Genomic DNA, 14,929 nt, shown 5'->3' with positions numbered 1-14,929 from the left:
CGCAGATGGAGACTCAGTGGGAGGAGGAAAGGGCGAGGTCAGTTTTTGTGTACGGGCTCCAAGAAGCCAAGGGGGCCAACTTTGAAGAAATAAAACAGGAGGAGAAAAAAATGATTGAAGGCATCATGAAAACAATAGGGGAGGGCAATATGACCCAGGTGACAAATTTTCAGAGAATTGGGTGGTTTGCGAGTGGAAGGATACGGCCTGTCAGAGTAACTTTCAAGGAAGAATCAGTTCGAATCAGGATTCTGCAAGAGAAAGCAAGACTGAGGGACAAAGAGGGGTACCAGAGAGTATACCTCGACCGCGACAGAACACAAGAAGAAAGGACTACACTGAAAGAGAGGGTACAGAGACGCAAGGAGGAACGAGAAGCAATGAAAATGAGCAGGACCCAGACACAGGAGGAAGGGCAAACACACCCCACAGAATCTCCCACCAAAAGACCCCACCCGCGACATTCCCAACGCAACTGAGCAACCTATACTACAACCCACTCACTGTTCCCTCTGCCACCAACCCCCATATCACAAACCTCACCCCAACAGCTGTCCCTTATGGGCATTCTGACCCCACCCCCACCAACACATACCCCACCTACACCACAGCCCCATATAGGCCCCCACCAAGGCTCTCGCTCCCCCAACCCCAATATACTTGCATGACCACAATGATAGAAAAGAAACTAAAGGTTTGGTACACAAACGCGGATGGAATAACGAATAAACATGAGGAGTGGAATGAAAGAATCAGTGAAAAATCCCCAGACATCATAGCAGTCACAGAAACAAAACTCGCTGAGACAATAACAGACACAATCTTCCCAACAGGATATCAGATCCTGAGGAAAGATAGAAGGAGTAGAGGGGGAGGAGGGGTTGCACTGCTCATAAAACACCAATGGGGATTTGAGGAAATGGAAGGCATGGACATGATTGGAGAAAGAGACTACATTGTAGGTACAATTCAGTCCGGAGAACATAAAGTAGTCATTGGAGTGATGTATAACCCACCACAGAACTGCAGGAGGCCAAGAGAGGAGTACGAAGAAAACAACAGGGTGATGGTGGACACACTGGCTGAGGTGGCAAGAAGAGCTCACTCGAGCAGAGCAAAGTTACTGGTAATGGGCGATTTCAACCACAGGGAGATCGACTGGGAAAACTTGGAGCCACATGGGGGTCCCGAAACATGGAGAGCCAAGATGATGGATGTGGTACTTGAAAACCTCATGCATCAACATGTCAGGGACACAACCAGAGAGAGAGGGGAGGATGAGCCAGCAAGACTGGATCTTGTGTTCACCCTGAGCAGTTCAGACATCGAGGACATCACTTACGAGAGGCCCCTTGGAGCTAGCGATCATGTGGTTCTGAGTTTTGACTATATAGTAGAGTTACAAGTGGAGAAGGTAACAGGAACTGAAGGGGACAGGCCAAACTATAAAAGGGGGGACTACACAGGTATGAGAAACTTCCTGCAGGAGGTTCAGTGGGACAGAGAAATGGTAGGAAAATCAGTAAACGAGATGATGGAATATGTGGCAACAAAGTGCAAGGAGGCAGAGGAAAGTTTTGTTCCCAAGGGAAACAGAAATAATAGGAAGACCAAAACGAGTCCTTGGTTTACCCGAAGGTGTAGGGAGGCAAAAACTAAGTGCAACAGAGAATGGAAAAGGTACAGGAGGCATAGGACCCAGGAAAACAAGGAGATTAGTAGAAGAGCCAGAAACGAGTATGCGCAGATAAGGAGGGAGGCCCAGCGACAGTATGAAAACGACATAGCATCGAAAGTCAAATCTGACCCGAAACTGCTGTATAGCCACATTAGGAGGAAGACAACAGTCAAGGACCAGGTGATAAGGCTGAGGAAAGAAGGTGGAGAACTCACAAGAAACGATCAAGAGGTATGTGAGGAGCTCAACACGAGATTTAAGGAAGTATTTACAGTAGAGACAGGAAGGACTCTGGGGGGACAGACCAGATGGGGACACCAACAAGGAATACACCAACAAGTGTTGGACGACATACATACAGATGAGGAGGAGGTGAAGAAACTGCTAAGGGACATCGATACCTCAAAGGCAATGGGACCGGACAACATCTCTCCATGGGTCCTTAGAGAGGGAGCAGATATGTTGTGCATACCACTTACCACAATCTTCAACACATCCCTGGAAACTGGGCAACTACCTGAGGTATGGAAGACGGCAAATGTAGTTCCCATTTTCAAAAAAGGAGACAGAAAAGAGGCACTAAATTATAGACCTGTGTCATTGACGTGTATAGTATGCAAAATTATGGAGAAGATTATCAGGAGGAGAGTGGTGGAGCACCTGGAACGGAACAGGAGTATAAATGCCAACCAGCACGGATTCACGGAAGGCAAATCCTGTGTCACAAACCTTCTGGAGTTTTACGATAAAATAACAGAAGTAAGACAAGAGAGAGAGGGGTGGGTTGATTGCATCTTCTTGGACTGCAAGAAGGCCTTTGACACAGTTCCTCACAAGAGATTAGTGCAGAAGCTAGAGCATCAGGCGCATATAACAGGAAGAGCACTGCAATGGATCAGAGAATACCTGACAGGGAGGCAACAACGAGTCATGGTACGTAATGATGTATCACAGTGGGCACCTGTGACGAGCGGGGTCCCACAGGGGTCGGTCCTAGGACCAGTGCTATTTTTGGTATATGTGAACGACATGACGGAAGGGTTAGACTCAGAAGTGTCCCTGTTTGCAGATGATGTGAAGTTAATGAGGAGAATTAAATCTGATGAGGACCAGGCAGGACTTCAAAGAGACCTGGACAGACTGGACACCTGGTCCAGCAAATGGCTTCTCGAATTTAATCCTGCCAAATGCAAAGTCATGAAGATAGGGGAAGGGCACAGAAGACCACAGACAAAGTATAGGCTAGGTGGCCAAAGACTGCAAACCTCACTCAAGGAGAAAGATCTTGGGGTGAGTATAACACCGAGCATGTCTCCGGAAGCACACATCAATCAGATAACTGCTGCAGCATATGGGCGCCTGGCAAACCTGAGAACAGCATTCCGACACCTTAGTAAGGAATCATTCAAGACACTGTACACCGTGTATGTCAGGCCCATACTGGAGTATGCAGCACCTGTTTGGAACCCGCACTTGATAAAGCACGTCAAGAAACTAGAGAAAGTACAAAGGTTTGCAACAAGGTTAGTTCCAGAGCTAAGGGGAATGTCCTATGAAGAAAGATTAAGGGAAATCGGCCTGACGACACTGGAGGACAGGAGGGTCAGGGGAGACATGATAACGACATATAAAATACTGCGTGGAATAGACAAGGTGGACAAGGACAGGATGTTCCAGGGAGGGGACACAGAAACAAGAGGCCACAATTGGAAGTTGAAGACACAAATGAGTCAGAGAGATAGTAGGAAGTATTTCTTCAGTCATAGAGTTGTAAGGCAGTGGAATAGCCTAGAAAATGACGTAGTGGAGGCAGGAACCATACACAGTTTTAAGACGAGGTTTGATAAAGCTCATGGAGCGGTGAGAGAGAGGGTCTAGTAGCAACCGGTGAAGAGGCGGGGCCAGGAGCTAGGACTCGACCCCTGCAACCACAAATAGGTGAGTACACACACACACACACACACACAGGAATTGACAAGGTGGACAAAGACAGGATGTTCCAGAGATTGGACACAGTAACAAGGGGACACAGTTGGAAGCTGAAGACACAGATGAATCACAGGGATGTTAGGAAGTATTTCTTCAGCCACAGAGTAGTCAGTAAGTGGAATAGTTTGGGAAGCGATGTAGTGGAGGCAGGATCCATACATAGCTTTAAGCAGAGGTATGATAAAGCTCACGGCTCAGGGAGAGTGACCTAGTAGCGATCAGTGAAGAGGCGGGGCCAGGAGCTCGGACTCGACCCCCGCAACCTCAACTAGGTGAGTACAACTAGGTGAGTACAAGAGCTCGGACTCGACCCCCGCAACCTCAACTAGGTGAGTACACACACACACACACATACACACACACACACACACACACACACACACACACACACACATACACACATACACACGTACACACACAGGAGCTCGGACTCGACCCCCGCAACCTCAACTAGGTGAGTACACACACACACATACACACACACATACACACACATACACACACACACACACACACACACACACACACACACACACACACACACACACACAACCTCAACTAGGTGAGTACAATGGTAACTAACACAGATGATAGTGATGTAGTGGAGTCAGGATCAATACATAACTTTAAGAACTTAAGAAGAGATATGATAAACCTCATTGAATAGGGGGAGAGTGGACCTAGTAGCAACCAGTGAAGAGGAGGGGCCAGGAGCTATGAATGGACCCCTGAAACCACAATTAGGTGCATACAATTAGGTGAGTACACAACTCACTTGAGATAGTCCATGATCGCTTGATAAGTGAACGCTTGACCACATCAGCTGGGGGCACATACACTTTATTCTCTCGTCGACGACTGGGTCGACGCACGAACTCATTCATCCACTCGCCTGAAGCTCGCTGAATTTCTCTGAAAGAGCAAAAAGACAGTAAGAGTTAATTAAGCATGCAGGAAAAAATGTAATTTTTCTTTGCGGTAGGGGTTAAATATGAAAGTTAGCTAATAAGGACCCTATTGCACTAGGGTTAACAAGGCCAAACATGGTTGATGAAGGAAGGTACTGTCAGAGAAATAGGAATGGTGCTGGCCACGTTGGTTGAATTAACAGAGTTGATGTTTATCGGTTTTATGAAGTTCATTAAAGCCACATCTTACCAGAACATCGACGGTAGAGGATAATTTCTTGTCTTCAGTAGAGAATAGTGTCAGCTTGTGTACCTACACTGAGACACATTCACACTATACGAGAGATATACACACTATACTGAGAGATATACACACTATACTGAGAAATATATAAACTATACTGAGAGACATACACACTGTACTGAGAGATATACACACTATACTAAGAGATATACACACTATACTGAGAGATATACACACTATACGAGAGATATACACACTATACTGAGAGATATACACACTATACTGAGAAATATATAAACTATACTGAGAGATATACACACTATACTGAGAGATATACACACTATACGAGAGATATGCACACTATACTGAGAGATATACACACTATACTGAGAAATATATACACTATACAGAGAGACATACACACTATACTGAGAGATATACACACTATACTGAGAAATATATACACTATACAGAGAGACATACACACTATACTGAGAGATATACACACTATACTGAGATATATACACACTATACTGAGACACATACGCACTATACTGAGAGATACACACACTATACTTAGATATACGCACACTATACTGAGAGATATACACACTATACTGAGATATATACACACTATACTGAGACACATACGCACTATACTGAGAGATACACACACTATACTTAGATATACGCACACTATACTGAGAGATATACACACTATACTGAGAGATATACACACTATACTGAGACACATACGCACTATACTGAGAGATACACACACTATACTTAGATATACGCACACTATACTGAGAGATATACACACTATACTGAGAGATATACACACTAAACTGAGAGATATACACACTATACCGAGAGATATACACACTATACTGAGAGATATACACACTATACTGAGAGATATACACACTCTACTGAGAGATATACACACTATACTGAGACACATACGCACTATACTGAGAGATATACACACTATACTGAGATATATACACACTATACTGAGAGATATACACACTATACTGAGAGATATACACACTATACTGAGACACATACGCACTATACTGAGAGATATACACACTATACTGAGATATATACACACTATACTGAGAGATATACACACTATACTGAGATATATACAAACTATACTGAGAGATATACACACTATACTGAGAGATATACACACTATACTGAGAGATATACACACTATACTGAGACACATACGCACTATACTGAGAGATATACACACTATACTGAGAGATATACAAACTATACTGAGAGATATACACACTATACTGAGAGATATACACACTATACTGAGAGATATACAAACTATACTGAGATATACACACTATACTGAGACATATACACACTATACTGAGAGATGTACAAACTATACTGAGACACATACGCACTATACTGAGAGATATACACACTATACTGAGAGATATACACACTATACTGAGAGATATACACACTATACTGAGAGATATACAAACTATACTGAGATATACACACTATACTGAGACATATACACACTATACTGAGAGATGTACACACTATACTGCCAGATATACACACTATACTGAGAGATATACACACTATAGTGAGAGACATACACACTATACTGAGAGACATACACACTATACTGAGAGACATACACAGTATAGTGAGAGACATACACAGTATAGTGAGAGACATACACACTATAGTGAGAGACATACACACTATACTGAGAGACATACACACTATACTGAGAGACATACACAGTATAGTGAGAGACATACACAGTATAGTGAGAGACATACACACTATACAGAGAGACATACACACTATACTGAGAGACATACACAGTATAGTGAGAGACATACACACTATACAGAGAGACATACACACTATACTGAGAGACATACACACTATACTGAGAGACATACACAGTATAGTGAGAGACATACACAGTATAGTGAGAGACATACACAGTATAGTGAGAGACATACACACTATAGTGAGAGACATACACACTATAGTGAGAGACATACACAGTATAGTGAGAGACATACACACTATACAGAGAGACATACACACTATACTGAGAGACATACACACTATACAGAGAGACATACACACTATACAGAGAGACATACACACTATACTGAGAGACATACACACTATAGTGAGAGACATACACACTATAGTGAGAGACATACACAGTATAGTGAGAGACATACACAGTATAGTGAGAGACATACACAGTATAGTGAGAGACATACACACTATAGTGAGAGACATACACACTATAGTGAGAGACATACACAGTATAGTGAGAGACATACACACTATACAGAGAGACATACACACTATACTGAGAGACATACACACTATACTGAGAGACATACACACTATAGTGAGAGACATACACAGTATAGTGAGAGACATACACACTATAGTGAGAGACATACACACTATAGTGAGAGACATACACAGTATAGTGAGAGACATACACACTATAGTGAGAGACATACACACTATAGTGAGAGACATACACACTATAGTGAGAGACATACACACTATAGTGAGAGACATACACACTATAGTGAGAGACATACACACTATAGTGAGAGACATACACACTATAGTGAGAGACATACACACTATAGTGAGAGACATACACACTATAGTGAGAGACATACACACTATAGTGAGAGACATACACACTATAGTGAGAGACATACACACTATAGTGAGAGACATACACACTATAGTGAGAGACATACACACTATAGTGAGAGACATACACACTATAGTGAGAGACATACACAGTATAGTGAGAGACATACACACTATAGTGAGAGACATACACAGTATAGTGAGAGACATACACACTATAGTGAGAGACATACACACTATAGTGAGAGATATACACTATACTGAGAGACATACACACTATAGTGAGAGACATACACACTATACTGAGAGACATACACACTATAGGGAGAGACATACACACTATACTGAGAGACATACACACTATAGGGAGAGACATACACACTATACTGAGAGACATACACCTCGGGAAGCAATGATTTATTTAGGTAACTATGTATCCAACAGATTTATGTAGCAAGTTGAGTACTGGAGAGTGCGCGGAGAGTAGCACTCTGCTGTACTGTGTCGCAGAGTGTAGCAGAGTAGCACTCTGCTGTACTGTGTCGCAGAGTGTAGCAGAGTAGCACTCTGCTGTACTGTATCGCAGAGTGTAGCAGAGTAGCACTCTGCTGTACTGTATCGCAGAGTGTAGCAGAGTAGCACTCTGCTGTACTGTATCGCAGAGTGTAGCAGAGTAGCACTCTGCTGTACTGTGTCGCAGAGTGTAGCAGAGTAGCACTCTGCTGTACTGTGTCGCAGAGTGTAGCAGAGTAGCACTCTGCTGTACTGTATCGCAGAGTGTAGCAGAGTAGCACTCTGCTGTACTGTATCGCAGAGTGTAGCAGAGTAGCACTCTGCTGTACTGTATCGCAGAGTGTAGCAGAGTAGCACTCTGCTGTACTGTGTCGCAGAGTGTAGCAGAGTAGCACTCTGCTGTACTGTGTCGCAGAGTGTAGCAGAGTAGCACTCTGCTGTACTGTGTCGCAGAGTGTAGCAGAGTAGCACTCTGCTGTACTGTATCGCAGAGTGTAGCAGAGTAGCACTCTGCTGTACTGTATCGCAGAGTGTAGCAGAGTAGCACTCTGCTGTACTGTATCGCAGAGTGTAGCAGAGTAGCACTCTGCTGTACTGTATCGCAGAGTGTAGCAGAGTAGCACTCTGCTGTACTGTGTCGCAGAGTGTAGCAGAGTAGCACTCTGCTGTACTGTATCGCAGAGTGTAGCAGAGTAGCACTCTGCTGTACTGTGTCGCAGAGTGTAGCAGAGTAGCACTCTGCTGTACTGTATCGCAGAGTGTAGCAGAGTAGCACTCTGCTGTACTGTATCGCAGAGTGTAGCAGAGTAGCACTCTGCTGTACTGTATCGCAGAGTGTAGCAGAGTAGCACTCTGCTGTACTGTATCGCAGAGTGTAGCAGAGTAGCACTCTGCTGTACTGTATCGCAGAGTGTAGCAGAGTAGCACTCTGCTGTACTGTATCGCAGAGTGTAGCAGAGTAGCACTCTGCTGTACTGTGTCGCAGAGTGTAGCAGAGTAGCACTCTGCTGTACTGTATCGCAGAGTGTAGCAGAGTAGCACTCTGCTGTACTGTATCGCAGAGTGTAGCAGAGTAGCACTCTGCTGTACTGTATCGCAGAGTGTAGCAGAGTAGCACTCTGCTGTACTGTATCGCAGAGTGTAGCAGAGTAGCACTCTGCTGTACTGTATCGCAGAGTGTAGCAGAGTAGCACTCTGCTGTACTGTATCGCAGAGTGTAGCAGAGTAGCACTCTGCTGTACTGTATCGCAGAGTGTAGCAGAGTGGCACTCTGCTGTACTGTATCGCAGAGTGTAGCAGAGTAGCACTCTGCTGTACTGTATCGCAGAGTGTAGCAGAGTGGCACTCTGCTGTACTGTATCGCAGAGTGTAGCAGAGTAGCACTCTGCTGTACTGTATCGCAGAGTGTAGCAGAGTAGCACTCTGCTGTACTGTGTCGCAGAGTGTAGCAGAGTAGCACTCTGCTGTACTGTATCGCAGAGTGTAGCAGAGTAGCACTCTGCTGTACTGTATCGCAGAGTGTAGCAGAGTAGCACTCTGCTGTACTGTATCGCAGAGTGTAGCAGAGTAGCACTCTGCTGTACTGTGTCGCAGAGTGTAGCAGAGTAGCACTCTGCTGTACTGTGTCGCAGAGTGTAGCAGAGTAGCACTCTGCTGTACTGTATCGCAGAGTGTAGCAGAGTAGCACTCTGCTGTACTGTGTCGCAGAGTGTAGCAGAGTAGCACTCTGCTGTACTGTATCGCAGAGTGTAGCAGAGTAGCACTCTGCTGTACTGTGTCGCAGAGTGTAGCAGAGTAGCACTCTGCTGTACTGTATCGCAGAGTGTAGCAGAGTAGCACTCTGCTGTACTGTGTCGCAGAGTGTAGCAGAGTAGCACTCTGCTGTACTGTATCGCAGAGTGTAGCAGAGTAGCACTCTGCTGTACTGTATCGCAGAGTGTAGCAGAGTAGCACTCTGCTGTACTGTATCGCAGAGTGTAGCAGAGTACAGAAATACAGTAGAATACAAGAGTATAAAATTTATACTGAAAAAAACTTTATGAATGGCTGTCACAAAAGTTGTCAATATTATTCAACATTTTGCAACATTTACTCTACTAAAACAATAGTTACAACAATAGTTACAACAATAGTTACAACAATAGTTACAACAATAGTTACAACAATAGTTACAACAATAGTTACAACAATAGTTACAACATAGTTACAACAATAGTTACAAACAATAGTTACAACATAGTTACAACAATAGTTACAACAATAGTTACAACAATAGTTACAACATAGTTACAACAATAGTTACAAACAATAGTTACAACATAGTTACAACAATAGTTACAACAATAGTTACAACAATAGTTACAACAATAGTTACAACATAGTTACAACAATAGTTACAAACAATAGTTACAACATAGTTACAACAATAGTTACAACAATAGTTACAACAATAGTTACAACATAGTTACAACAATAGTTACAAACAATAGTTACAACATAGTTACAACAATAGTTACAACAATAGTTACAACAATAGTTACAACATAGTTACAACAATAGTTACAAACAATAGTTACAACATAGTTACAACAATAGTTACAACAATAGTTACAAACAATAGTTACAACATAGTTACAACAATAGTTACAACTATAGTTACAACAATAGTTACAAACAATAGTTACAACATAGTTACAACAATAGTTACAACAATAGTTACAGCAATAGTTACAACAATAGTTACAACATAGTTACAACAATAGTTACAACAATAGTTACAACAATAGTTACAACAATAGTTACAAACAATAGTTACAACATAGTTACAACAATAGTTACAACAATAGTTACAACAATAGTTACAACATAGTTACAACAATAGTTACAAACAATAGTTACAACATAGTTACAACAATAGTTACAACAATAGTTACAACAATAGTTACAACAATAGTTACAACAATAGTTACAACATAGTTACAACAATAGTTACAACAATAATTACAACAATAGTTACAACAATAGTTACAACAATAGTTACAACAATAGTTACAACAATAGTTACAACAATAGTTACAACATAGTTACAACAATAGTTACAAACAATAGTTACAACATAGTTACAACAATAGTTACAACAATAGTTACAAACAATAGTTACAACATAGTTACAACAATAGTTACAACAATAGTTACAACAATAGTTACAAACAATAGTTACAACATAGTTACAACAATAGTTACAACAATAGTTACAACAATAGTTACAACAATAGTTACAACAATAGTTACAACAATAGTTACAACAATAGTTACAACAATAGTTACAACAATAGTTACAAACAATAGTTACAACATAGTTACAACAATAGTTACAACAATAGTTACAACAATAGTTACAACATAGTTACAACAATAGTTACAAACAATAGTTACAACATAGTTACAACAATAGTTACAACAATAGTTACAACAATAGTTACAACAATAGTTACAACAATAGTTACAACAATAGTTACAACAATAGTTACAACAATAGTTACAACAATAGTTACAACAATAGTTACAACAATAGTTACAACAATAGTTACAAACAATAGTTACAACATAGTTACAACAATAGTTACAACAATAGTTACAACAATAGTTACAACATAGTTACAACAATAGTTACAAACAATAGTTCCTCATAGTTACAACAATACTTACAACAATAGTTACAACAATAGTTACAACAATAGTTACAACAATAGTTACAACAATAGTTACAACAATAGCTACAACAATAGTTACAACAATAGTTACAACAATAGTTACAACATAGTTACAACAATAGTTACAACAATAGTTACAACAATAGTTACAACATAGTTACAACAATAGTTACAAACAATAGTTACAACATAGTTACAACAATAGTTACAACAATAGTTACAACAATAGTTACAACAATAGTTACAACAATAGTTACAACAATAGTTACAACAATAGTTACAACAATAGTTACAACAATAGTTACAACAATAGTTACAACAATAGTTACAACAATAGTTACAACAATAGTTACAACAATATTGTAACATAACATTCTAGTACACTAATATAAATAAATAATTGTCCGGTACTTATGAGTTAGTTTTCAAGTTGCCTGAAATGGTCGGTATAACCAAAGGCTTCTGTAATGCATGTGCCAATAATGTCAAGTAATCGTATATCAGGGGTTTACTTTATAAACATTGTGGTTGTCATGTAAGTGTGAGTGCGTCAGTCTTGAAACATCCCATAATCGTATAAGTACATATAAGCACAGGTGTACCTGAGTACAATCATCATACATAACCTAACTTGTCCGGGATAACCAGAAAAAAAGTCAATACGAAGTGACAAATTACCATTAATGTCCTGGTACTATATTATTTAAACCATAAAAATTAAAAAAGCTAAGTAATTCAGCTGTGTTAAAAAGTTAAAATAAAACGAGATCTTCTGGGGGAGGAAGGAGGGGGAAGGGGGGGAAGGGGGAAGGGTGGATAGGGAAGCAATGTGGCGAATGTTGCAGGTGTATGGTGTAGGAGGTAGGTTACTGAAAGCAGTGAAGAGTTTTTACGAGGATAGTGAGGCTCAAGTTAGAGTATGTAGGAAAGAGGGAAATTATTTCCCAGTAAAAGTAGGCCTTAGACAAGGATGTGTGATGTCACCGTGGTTGTTTAATATATTTATAGATGGGGGTTGTAAGAGAAGTAAATGCGAGGGTCTTGGCAAGAGGCGTGGAGTTAAAAGATAAAGAATCTAACATAAAGTGGGAGTTGTCACAGCTGCTCTTTGCTGATGACACTGTGCTCTTGGGAGATTCTAAAGAGAAGTTGCAAAGGTCGGTGGATGAGTTTGGTAGGGTGTGTACAAGAAGGAAATTGAAAGTGAATATATGAAACAGTAAAGCGATGAGGACAACAAATAATTAGGTTGAAGATTGAGACACTTATGCAGCATATGGGAATCTTTATTCAGGAAACGTTTCGCCACACAGTGGCTTCATCAGTCCAATACAAAGAGGAAGGCGTAAGGAGAGGAGGAGAATGAGGTAATCAGTCCCTCAACCTGGAGTCGATGTGTTCAGTCCATCAATCTTGTAGAATGTACAGCATAGGGCCGTAGACGTGGCTTATATACTGTAGTGAGGTGACGTGAAGCAGATGGAGGCGGGGTCATAGTGGTACCATCCACTAGTCGAAGTAGGTCTTCGTCCAAAGGTTGAACAAGTGTTGAAGAATTCTTTGTAACAAGACCCCATCACAACTGTCAGACACTGCAGCATCATGGGGTCTTGTTACAAAGAATTCTTCAACACTTGTTCAACCTTTGGACGAAGACCTACTTCGACTAGTGGATGGTACCACTATGACCCCGCCTCCACCTGCTTCACGTCACCTCACTACAGTATATAAGCCACGTCTACGGCCCTATGCTGTACATTCTACAAGATTGATGGACTGAACACATCGACTCCAGGTTGAGGGACTGATTACCTCATTCTCCTCCTCTCCTTACGCCTTCCTCTTTGTATTGGACTGATGAAGCCACTGTGTGGCGAAACGTTTCCTGAATAAAGATTCCCATATGCTGCATAAGTGTCTCAATCTTCAACTTGTCGGTTTTTCAAACCATTCATCACAAATAATTAGGTAACGAAAGATTGAATATCACATTGGAGAGAGAGAGTATGGAGGAGGTGGATGTTTTCAGATAATTAGGATTGGACGTGTCAGCAGATGGGTCTATGAAGAATGAGGTGAATCATAGAATTGACGACGAGGAAAAAAGTGAGTAGTGCACTGAGGAGTCTGTGGAGACAAAGAACTTTATCCATGAAAGCAAATACAGTTATACCAGCTCTCTTATATGTGTGTGAAGCATGGGTGGTGAATGTTGCAACAAGGAGAAGGCTGGAGGCAGTGGAGATGTCATGTCTGAGGCCAATGTGTGGTGTGGAAAAACACATAAGGAAACACTAGGACATATTTATTAGAAAACGTTTCGGTCCTGAGGGCCGAAACGTTACCTTACTGGTGTTAGCTTACTGGTGTTAGCTTACTGGTGATAGCTTACTGGTGTGGGTAGTGTGGTTACAGGGAGTTAGCTCACTGGTGTGGGTAGTGTGGTGATAGGGTGTTACCTCACTGGTGTGGGTAGTGGGGTGACAGGGTGTTTACTCACTGGTGTGAGTAGTGTAGTGACTAACGTGTTAGCTCACTGGTGTAGGTAGTGTGGTGACAGGGTGTTAGCTCACTGTTGTGGGTAGTGTGGTGGCAGGGTGTTAGCTCACTGGTGTGGGTAGTGTGGTGACAGGGTGTTAGCTCACTGGTGTGGGTTGTGTGGTGACAGTGTTAGCTCACTGGTGTGGGTAGTGTGGTTACAGTGTTAGCTCACTGGTGTGGGTAGTGTGGTGACAGGGTGTTAGCTCACTGGTGTGGGTAGTGTGGTGACAAGGTGTTAGCTCACTGGTGTGTGTAGTGTGATGACAGGGTGTTAGCTCACTTGTGTGTGTAGTGTGGTGACAGGGTGTTAGCTCACTGGTGTTGGAAGTGTGGTGGCAAGGTGTTAGCTCATTGGTGTGGGTAGTGTGGAGACTGGGTATTAGTTTTCTGGTGTGGGTAGTGCCGTGACAAGGGTTTTTTAGCATACTGGAGTGGGTAGTGTGGTGACAGGGTGTTACCTCACTGGTGTGGGTAGTGGGGTAACAGGGTGTTAGCTCATTGGTGTGGGTAGTGTGGTGACAGGGTGTTAGGTCACTGGTGTGGATAGTGTGGAGAGAGGGTGTTAGCTGACACTGGTGTGGGTATTGTGGTGACAGGATGTTAGCTCACTGGTGTGGTTAGTGTGGTTACAGGGTGTTAGCTCACTGGTGTGGTTAGTGTG

At 41.8% G+C, this 14,929-nt stretch overlaps 1 protein-coding gene across 4 annotated transcripts in view; it reads right to left on the bottom strand.

Annotated features, from left to right (window-relative positions):
- Window positions 1-14,929, bottom strand: part of LOC138852166 (serine-rich adhesin for platelets-like) — a 927,448-nt gene that overhangs the window by 224,067 nt on the left and 688,452 nt on the right. For all 4 annotated transcript variants that reach the window (XM_070081857.1, XM_070081863.1, XM_070081870.1 and 1 more), the window contains one exon: window positions 4,443-4,579. In XM_070081857.1, coding sequence (XP_069937958.1) covers window positions 4,443-4,579 — 137 coding nt within the window. The remainder of the gene's footprint in view (window positions 1-4,442; window positions 4,580-14,929) is intronic.

This window comes from Cherax quadricarinatus, chromosome 6, assembly GCF_038502225.1.
Source record: "Cherax quadricarinatus isolate ZL_2023a chromosome 6, ASM3850222v1, whole genome shotgun sequence".
Taxonomy (NCBI): Eukaryota; Metazoa; Arthropoda; class Malacostraca; order Decapoda; family Parastacidae; genus Cherax; species Cherax quadricarinatus.
The sequence above is the reverse complement of the archived record's forward strand: the minus strand, read 5'-3'. Positions and strand labels throughout refer to the sequence as shown.